Source organism: Mizuhopecten yessoensis, unplaced genomic scaffold (genome assembly GCF_002113885.1).
Source record: "Mizuhopecten yessoensis strain PY_sf001 unplaced genomic scaffold, ASM211388v2 scaffold267, whole genome shotgun sequence".
NCBI classification, from domain to species: domain Eukaryota; kingdom Metazoa; phylum Mollusca; class Bivalvia; order Pectinida; family Pectinidae; genus Mizuhopecten; species Mizuhopecten yessoensis.
The window spans coordinates 92,901-103,459 of NW_018403461.1; the positions used below are offsets into that span (position 1 = coordinate 92,901).

The 10,559-nt window shown below is 39.0% G+C and overlaps 1 protein-coding gene across 2 annotated transcripts in view; it reads left to right on the top strand.

Moving 5' to 3' along the window:
• The window catches only part of LOC110445853 (flap endonuclease GEN homolog 1-like), a 25,851-nt gene extending 18,200 nt beyond the window's left edge, over positions 1–7,651 (top strand). For both annotated transcript variants that reach the window (XM_021490681.1, XM_021490688.1), the window contains exons 11-13: positions 1,142–1,203; positions 2,903–3,025; positions 5,033–7,651. In XM_021490681.1, coding sequence (XP_021346356.1) covers positions 1,142–1,203; positions 2,903–3,025; positions 5,033–6,294 — 1,447 coding nt within the window. In that variant the 3' untranslated portion in view covers positions 6,295–7,651. The remainder of the gene's footprint in view (positions 1–1,141; positions 1,204–2,902; positions 3,026–5,032) is intronic.
• Positions 7,652–10,559: the final 2,908 nt, after the last annotated feature.

A 10,559-nucleotide genomic window follows, 5' to 3' on the forward strand; every position in this document is an offset into this window, starting at 1 on the left:
CCCTTGGTTTCATTAATGCGATGCATGCGTTCCATGATGTTGTATTGCACTCATTGATCTACCAGTTATGTTGAATGATTTCTCTTTTAATATCAATTACTCACAAATACTTCATATATTTCAATCATACAAACAACTGCTCATTCAATGTGTGACGGGCGTATTATATACCGCTCGCGGTAACCTTGTTTTGTTTAAGTTAGTTTCTCTGAAAGTATAAGTGCTACACCAACCAAACTTGGACCATAGATGCATCTTAGGTAGTACATCCCAACCCATGCATCAAATGCTGGATGTGGCCTACCTTTCATGGTCCATTGACTTTGTCAGCATTGTTCCACCATCAAATCTTCCAAAAGGAAAAGTTAAATAATTCTTTAAATACGGATGTGTTTTCCATAAACAAATGCTGTGATGCCATACTGCCCAGAACGACTTTAATAAAAATAGGCTTTTTCATATTGGTTTATATAGGGGACTGATGCTTTTGGGGATATTTTATTTGTAAGTTCATTTTCTACAGGAATTCATTGAAATAAATATGATGATTGATCCAGTAGATGTTATGAGACTCATATTTACAAGAATCAAATACTCTTCATAATTCGAGGTTCTTATATACTTTGAGTACCGCTTTATCACAAACTAGTTTATAGGTCGTCTCAAAGCGGTTCACAAATCATTATTTGTGGTTATAGGGCCTTTGCAACCAGCCAATATCTTTTTCAACTCCCTGTGGAGCATTCAGCCAGTGCTGCCATTTTGGCACTCACAGCTAGCATTCAATAATTCCAGCATTGCCCAACCACATACACGTTTACAGCTGAGTAGACTGGAACAAGCGATGCAAAGCATCTTGTTTAAAGATACAACACAGTGCTGTGACATGACTTGAACCCGCAACACTTCAGTCACGAGCCTGCGTACTACCACTGGACTACCAAGCCTCACGTGCCTTTATAGATGTAAAAGTGCTTTATCTTCATGGTAAATTTTATTACCCTGGAGACTTCTTTTTTACCTCACGTAACAATAGAAACAGGTAAGCAGAATAGCCCTCACCAAAATAGGGGAATTCACCAAACAAACGAATAAACAGCCAGGTTGTTTTTTTATTTAACTTCTATGTCTGATATTTTAGGGTTGTGAAATCCAGAACTAGACAAGGTGTCCATTGTTACGAAGTGGAATGGAACAAACCAGGTATGTGGTGTTGGAAAAACAACAAATAATTATAATAATATACAACATTTATATAGCACCATTTTTAATTTGTAAAATTACTCAAAGGAACTTTACAACGCATGAATAACAGTATTTCTACAGTGACAGTTATAGATATGCAGACGTGAAGCGGAGGGTCTTTAATATAACCAGGGTTTTTGACTTCCTGATAGTAGATGGTAAGCTAGTCCACATTATGGCCGAAACCCTCCCAAAGCACCGGTTTCCATAGGTCACAGTGCAAGATTTTGGGAGACACAACAATGATTGTCTGTGACGGCAGTGATTAATCTTTAGCATGTTGGCGTTCATCCAGGTACTGATGTCTGTCAGACAAGCTTCCAGATTTTCTGATATGGTATCCCAACTGTCCTGTGGTTTAGTGACTGTGTAAATTGTGTGTCATCAGCATAACAATGATAGCGAAGGCTATGGCGACAACAAATCTCTCCAATCAGTGTTGAATAAAGGCAATATTTTCCTGGTCCTAACGCCTACGTTTAGAATCCCCAAAATCTAGTATTTTGTCATGCGAGGTGGTAGATCCTATGGCAACACACTGTCGTTGTTCACTCAAATAAGACTGTAACCAGCATAGTGCGTCACAAGTCACTCCATAAGAGTACTCCGTACGTTTGTAAAGTATGCCATGGTTGATGACATCAAATGCAGCTGACATACCTGCATGGCATTCGGTCTCACAGTTATCACCTTAGTGTGTAGAGGTGTATGTTTCTCTATAAGGGCTTCTATACCAGATATGTATGCTTCGACAAGATCATCAGCTCCACTTTCTGTAGATTGAAGGACAGAAGTAGAATGAATGTCATTGATGAAATCTGGTATGGTCACAGAGGTCCAATATGTCAAAAACTTCAAATGACTTCTTCTAAAGAACTAATTAGCCTAGAATCATGATATTTAGCTGGCAGCTTCCTTTGATGTAGTCTAATAAACCTTTTGAACAAAAATGACCTTGACCTATTTCAAGGTCACAAATGTAAAATATTTCAAAAATTTCAAACATCTTATTTGAAGAACTGAAAGGCCTAGAGTCCTAACATTAACTTAATATTCCTGGGATTGAGCCTGACAAGATCAACAAAAGAAAACTCCTTAAGTCGTACCATGTAAACATTTTACATCCCCTCCCTATAACCATATACAATTGCTAGACTTGAAGAGACAAATCCATTTATGCTATTAGGATTGGGTCAAGGATCCAGCTCCACCCCTGGGGGCTTACTTTTTGGGTCATAACATAGAGCCAGTTCTCATCACCACCTGGCACCATAAAACCAAATATACAATTAGTGGCCATGAAGAGATGACTACTTTTATGCTACTAGGATTAGACCGGGGGTCCCACCTCACCGTTTGGTATTGGAAGTAGTTGAGATCCACACCCTATAGCCATATATTAATTAGTGGGTATGGAGGAATAATCATGTATCCATGTCCTTATTGTCATTCCTGCCCCGAGGGATTAAGTCCTTACTACAGCTGCCCCGAGGGATTAAGTCCTTACTACAGCTTATTTTTTTGGCATTATTTGATTTAAGTATATACATTAGTCAACAGGTTTAAAATTAAAACAGAAAATTCCAGATGAGCTATCAAGGCCCCTTTGCCTCTTGTTTTATGTATAAACTGCTGAGTTGAAATATTCAAATTTCAGAGAGCGACACCCTGTCTCCCCAGGCTGTCTACACCACCATAGAAACACAGGATTTGTTCTCCAAGTGTTACCCAGAGTTAGTCCAGGAGTTTGAGAAACTTGTGGCTGCCAAAGTAACAAAAGGTGAGAAATATATATAATAATCATTTCAGAATTCAGTATAATATTGTTGCTGGACCTTAGATCATCACATGTATAGATAAAATATTTCATACATTTATCTTCAATACAATGAAAATTGTGATATTTCATTGGTAAAAATCCAATACCAAGTAACTACTTTGATTATTTCTTTTCATTTTATGGTGATAATCAATCTTTACTAAGAAACAGGAATAGAAGTACAAATAGATGTTTCCAATTTCTGCTTTAATGAAATTATTTCGAAATATTTTTGTAATTGAAAAATTATTTTCAAAATGTAGAAGTACACGTAATAATGATACTGTATTTCGCTCCTAACAGAGAGGACGGCTAGGGGTCACACTAATGTCTAACAGAGAAGACGGCTAGGGGTCACACTAATGTCTAACAGAGAAGACGGCTAGGGGTCACACTAATGTCTAACAGAGAAGACGGCTAGGGGTCACACTAATGTCTAACAGAGAAGACGGCTAGGGGTCACACTAATGTCTAACAGAGAAGACGGCTAGGGGTCACACTAATGTCTAACAGAGAAGACGGCTAGGGGTCACACTAATGTCTAACAGAGAAGACGGCTAGGGGTCACACTAATGTCTAACAGAGAAGACGGCTAGGGGTCACACTAATGTCTAACAGAGAAGACGGCTAGGGGTCACACTAATGTCTAACAGAGAAGACGGCTAGGGGTCACACTAATGTCTAACAGAGAAGACGGCTAGGGGTCACACTAATGTCTAACAGAGAAGACGGCTAGGGGTCACACTAATGTCTAACAGAGAAGACGGCTAGGGGTCACACTAATGTCTAACAGAGAAGACGGCTAGGGGTCACACTAATGTCTAACAGAGAAGACGGCTAGGGGTCACACTAATGTCTAACAGAGAAGACGGCTAGGGGTCACACTAATGTCTAACAGAGAAGACGGCTAGGGGTCACACTAATGTCTAACAGAGAAGACGGCTAGGGGTCACACTAATGTCTAACAGAGAAGACGGCTAGGGGTCACACTAATGTCTAACAGAGAAGACGGCTAGGGGTCACACTAATGTCTAACAGAGAAGACGGCTAGGGGTCACACTAATGTCTAACAGAGAAGACGGCTAGGGGTCACACTAATGTCAGTTTGGTATATGTCTAGTTTACTCTTATCATATCTACAACCGTCCTGACAGATCTAATTGTTATTTCTGCTGATTATTTTTGTATACACTATAAACTTAGTATTCAAATGGGCAAATTATCATGATAAAGGTTTAAATATTTGTAGGTAGTTCACAGATAGAGTTATGTCCCTTATTCCACAGATTAGGAGATATAGCCATTTAAATAACTGAAATATGAATGTGACTTGAGGGAAGGTGATATATATTGTTTATCTACTATAAAATATATATTTTCTTACAGAGATATTTTTTGTCATGTACAGAAACCAGAATCCAAAATCATATACCATGTTTTCATCCAAAGTTTACTTGTAACGAGGTATTACAGCAGCAAGATGTTCTTATCCATCTCAACCTAAGAGGGGAGATTCTTTTAAGTGTCTAGCCCAAGACTCTGTCGAGAGTCAGACGTTTAAGAATTTCACCCCTAGGTAGAGCCCCGGGCTAAACATTTAAAAGAATCTCAACCCTTGGGTTGAGATTGATCTGTCTTACTCCTAAAGTGGGGCATGATTATTTTTCTACTACATCGATAATGTTACAGCAATAAAATTATCATATCCAAATTTTACCAGTAATTAGGGGTTATAAACCTAAAGTTTGTTCATGGAGTCCAGGTTAATAATGATAAAGCTCTGTTATTGCAATGTCACACCTTTTAGAGGTTAATGTTTTATGACAGTGTATTACTGATTAAGGGTATCAAAAGGGAACACATTACTTGAAACTTTGTTTCTATTAAAACAAACACTCCCAATAAAAAGCAAATTAGTAGACATAAACACTGTTCACTAATTTTAACGCTTGTTTTTTATGATTTCAGGTAAATCAAGGAAGAAGAAGGATGTTGAACATGACAGTGCTGTAGTAAAAAGTTCACAGAACCTTGATGAGGATTTGTGTGAAGCTGTGGGTAATCTCAGTCTCACCACTGATACACGAGGGAGTCAGCCATCGAGGGGCGGATCTAGTTCCCTAGGAAGGAAAGTTGAGAAAGAAAGAATCCAACAGGAAAATGTTAAACTATTGACTCAACAACTTAGAGACACTGAGAAAGAGATAAGATACAGCACACATGATGATGTAAAACTGAATGAACAAGAAAGCCACACGGCCAGTATGGTAAAGGGAACAGCTAGCCAACAAGAGGGGAAACTGAAGGTCACGCCAGAGGTCACAGTTGATAGATACAATAATTCGAAGATCAAACTCCCTGACTTTACATCAGATTTATCACTGCACACGAGAAGGAACACAGAGGAGCATAATAGAAAGGCAATAACTGTGGACATGTGTGAGAAAAAGGTGCAGGGAACAGAAAAACAAAATCGCGTCCCAGACATAAACAGGCGTTCAGAAGTGTCTACAGCAGTCATGATAAGTAAGCAAGACACCGGTGTAACTGAGGAGGAATGTAGTGATGATGAGGAGGAGCAGGCTTACATACCACTGTCTCAACGAGTGCAGATTAATCTAAAGGTGGCACTCAAAAAGAAACATAAAGCTTCAACAAAAGCCAAGAATTTCAGCATCCGATCAGAAAACTTGGATGTGTCAGGGCTTTGTACAATGCTTGGCTCTGTCAAAGGATCACAACAACTACCAACCAAACTAGCAATCACATCAACTCAGCCAGACCAAGACACAGAAGGAATGTGTGACAAAGTGGAGGCTCATTTACCTAATCCTGTTACATCAACAAGCCGTGGAGTCAGTAAAGAACAAGACAAAGACAAGATGATGTCCGATAAAAGTTGTACACTAGGCACAGCACAAAAGTCATATCCAGATAAAACGTTATTGAATGTGGAGGGAGTAAGACAGACATTCAAAGATCGCTTGTATTCAAGGTTGAGCGTGAAGAGTGTTAATAGTGTGAAATCAAGGAGAGGCCGCATCTGTTTGAAGGAACAGAAATCATGTGTGGAAAACCAGGATCTACAACATTGTGAAATATTGACAAAGGAGGAGAATACCAAACTATTCAGGCTTGGAACAGTTTCAACCAGAGAGGAGGATATCCAGATACACAATAGAAACTTAGTGTCTGGTCGCCATGTTACTGATGTCGTCGAACAACAGTAGTATGGATTCATATTCTGTATCTGGGATAGAACAGCTTACACCTAGGAAGTTAGTTGATGTGATGGACACAGAAGTCATGGCACCACCTTCAGGCTCTAGAGTGACACATGGACAGCAAGGCACAGTCCAGATCAACCTCCCTGATATCTCAAAGTTGTCCCCCTCTGTATCACGCAATCTAAACAGTAGTCCGAATTGTAGTCAAGACCTCTTTAATTTAACTGATTTTAGCTGTGTAGAGAAAATCAATTTTACAATTTCAACACCCACTCCTTGTAGAACCTGTAACCATCAAATGTCTTGTAGAAGTGATCACAGCATGTCGACGCCCATCAGTAACAGCAACCAACATCGTCTAAACAACTGTGGACCAGTACAGGAAACACCATGCACAACAGAGATGCAAGCAAATTGCCATCGGCCTGTTATAGACGAGAAAAGTTTAACAGAAAGTCCTCACAGTGTACTTCACTACAATGAGTCGTTAAACTTGACAGGCAATCAAAGTGTCACAGAATTTGGCAATTTTCAGATTGAGTCATCCATTCTGAGAAATATGGACAGAAGTCACCAAGTGAGTGCGGATCAATCACAGGACATCTCAAGCTTGGGTGACCTCTCACATAATTACTCATCCAGTTTAGGAAAAAATGAAACACAAAACCAGGATATTGTTTTGCAGAAGTTTGAAACTAAAGGACAGCCACCAGATGCTTTTTTGAAGAAAACATGTGTTTCAGATCACTCGCACTTGTTATCAACAGACACAGAATGTAAAGAAGTGCAAGGCCATCATTACCCTGGATATAGAGATCAGGAAGAATGTTTAGCTGGCTGTGTACACAGCGGTGCTGATGGACATGAGGATGCCTCGTACAATACACGTCTTGATGGTAACAACAAGGGAAGTATGTCTTGCTCTCCACAGTACACGGCAAAATCACCAGATTCCCAAAGTAATCCTGGACACCATAGCTCTGGCTACACTAGCATGGATGATAGTGTGGCATTCAAGTTAGTTGATAGTAAAGGTGACCATTTGCCATCAACAGAAAATGTGAAGGGTGACAGAGTGAAGCTGCAGGGTTTAGCATCACTCACAACCCACAGAACTGCTAGTCTGTTAGACATTGGTGGAAAACACAGAAACAAACCTGATGTCAGATCAGAGTCCCACACAAACTATCCTCAGTGTACATCAGGACATTTGGTGTCAAAATACAGCAGCGAACCAGCATCTACTGCCCAGTGTACTGTTAGGGCAGGGAATAGACACACAGATACACTGGACAGGAGACTGGAGGGAAAGCTCACCAGTCACGTGGCCAGTGTGTCTGTACCTTTACCATCCATAAAACAGGTAACAGATGAACTGTTGATTGGAAAGGATTCAGTCATTTCCACATCATCATATACTCCAGTTGTTAAAAATGTGTCTGATAGGACTTCTCCTGATCTACATAAGGAACACGCCAGACCAGTAGTTAACAAGGTGATTAGCGTAAGTGTTGACATTGATCATAGTCCAGTCGCGTTGGCCGATCGACTGCGTGCACGACTAAGGAAAGCTTCGGACCACTCTGTTCTTGGAGATATCAGGGATAACCGCCACAATATAGGAACGATTGGTTCAGATAAACAGGAAAGAACCACAATACTTATTGACTGAACATTACACATGTAGTAGATCAAACCATTCTGCAAGGTGAAGTGCAAAGAATACATTGACTTGTTCGCAAACCTATGTGAGATGGAGGCATTGTGTATTTGTAACCACCATTATGTTTAAAACCCCATTTTCAAATCTTTTTATTTTTTTCCCATATGAATGTACTTCCTCCATAATACTAAATAGGATGTACAATTACTTCATTATGCATTCTCTTAAGCAATGAATGTTTTAGCAAATGTTGTGATGGTCCTATAACACACATTGCTATTGATGACAAACTTGGGATTTATGTAAGTTTGTCAGCAATAGAAATGTGTGTTATAGGACCATAACAATATTTGCTCAAATATTCATTATTTATATTTACATTTTGATGGAGTAGTTACGCTTTTTTTAGTTATTTCGAACAGTTTTTAAGCAGCGAATTAAGTGTTGACAACAATGAAATCGATGACATTACAATAGCAAATGTTGTTATAGTTATAACATTTGCCTTCTCAATGCATTGCAATGGAAGGATGCATAGCAAATGTAAATATTAAAACAAGAAGAGATAAAACATGTCTAGGTGTCAACTAGCAATATTCAGAATAACTCCCAGTTTTAACCATATTTAATATACTGGCGTTCTGTTAACATACATTTACTTGACATGTCAAGTTTTTGTAGGAAGTTTCTTATTTTCCAAATATTTTTCTGTTTTAATGTACACAGCATTTTATTTGATTAAACTGGTCCATATTAAGGTGGTTGCATGGTTGTTAGTAAATCGCTCTAATCCATTTTCAGGGATAAATTAGGACTTTTTCTAAGACCTACACCCTACTTGTCAACGGGTGAGAAAGAGTGTCTGAACCGTCCTCACAACCACATGTCATACGTATACTAGGGCTGCAATGATACATTAACATGACGATACGATACATCTAGCGATACTGTAGTCACAATACGATACATATAACGATACTGTAGTCACAATACGATACATATAACGATACTGTAGTCACAATACGATACATATAACGATACTGTAGTCACAATACGATACATATAACGATACGGTAGTCACGATACATAATGTAACGGTAGAAACAAAGCAAAGAGATATATTGCAAATTTTAATGGCAATATTAATATTACAACTATTGGAAATAGACTTAGTCCAAAATGGGCATGACTTAAAAAGTTTCCTACAATTCAGGTGTTTTGACATGCATGTCAAGCTGGAGCTGTCACCTGCCATGTGGGATTAGATATGAGTTGACAAAATTCAGGAAAGAAAAATCTGGAAAATATCGTAGGTGTATCATGACCTCCCAAAAAAACATTGTATATCGTACCTTTTAAAAATATCGCGATATATCGTCGTAGGATATATCGTTGCAGCCCTAACGTATACCTTGTCCTGGAAATACTTCCACAGTGCTCATGTTAGCAAAGGATGTCATCTTCAGGTGAGTTCTGGGTGCACATTGTATTTCTTCAGAGTGTTTGGATGTTACGGTACTTACCCTCACTGACTACTCTATCTTTTAAGATTTTGGATGTTCGTAACCTTCGCCAGTAATGTGGGGTCTGATAAGTTGGAAGCCAGCGGATGTGGACTTAAAGGGCGAATCTGGTCAATCAGAACCAGCATCATCTGTGTCTGAGGTTATGATATGTTGTTGGACAATATTTCTTCTCTTTTATGTTTGGTTTCGGCAAGACAATTTGCTTAAATATTGTTCAATTTTGGTGAATCATGGTATGCCTGTAAATTACACAAAGACTGAGTCTAAGATCAAAGTTGAGCAAAATCTGCACACAATTAATTAGCAAACTGCTCTGATTTGTTGGCGGTTGCTGCACAATAACTGTCAAATATGACCGGATTCTGCTGAAACTTGGTCAATGCTTACACTTTGTCTAATGGTGAAAGATGAATCAGTTATTGCCACAAAAGGGCAATTTCAATTGTTTTAGGTTGAACTATGTTTAAACTGAAGGGAGGTATGTGAGATTAATGTGTTGCACAGCATATGCCATCTATCTGTCCCTTAACTTATCCTTTAAAACACTACTAGTCCTGAACAGCTAAGTGGAATTTGACTTTATTTTGGCAGAGGGACTGGGCCCAATAGGGGAACTTGGGCTTAATTTTCAAAATCGTTCTCCTTTAGTTTGATTGGAGGGATTTTAACCGATATTCGTCAGAGCATCCTTGGGCGAGGTGGACCAAATTTTGTATAAGCAGCAAGTGTGACTTCCCTGGGGGCAGAGGGGTGGGGCTCAATAGGGGTAAAGACTAAATTTGTTTTAAACATAATCAGGAATTGAAAACTTAGTTTGAGAGCTTTTGAAAACGAATGTTACCTTTGTCAAACAAGAGGCCCAAGGGCCTTAGCGGTCACCTGAGTTATATCATAGGTACTGGTAGCTTTATTTTATTGTTTAGATGTGATGTGGAAATCAGCATGTAAACTAAGTGAAATACAATACTTGTCATGTCATCAAAGGATAAGAATTTTAAAATATTTGTAAATGTTCCCTTTGGGGCCCCGCTTTAACCCCTGGGGATGGGGCAGGAATTCCAAGTTTACAATGTGATACC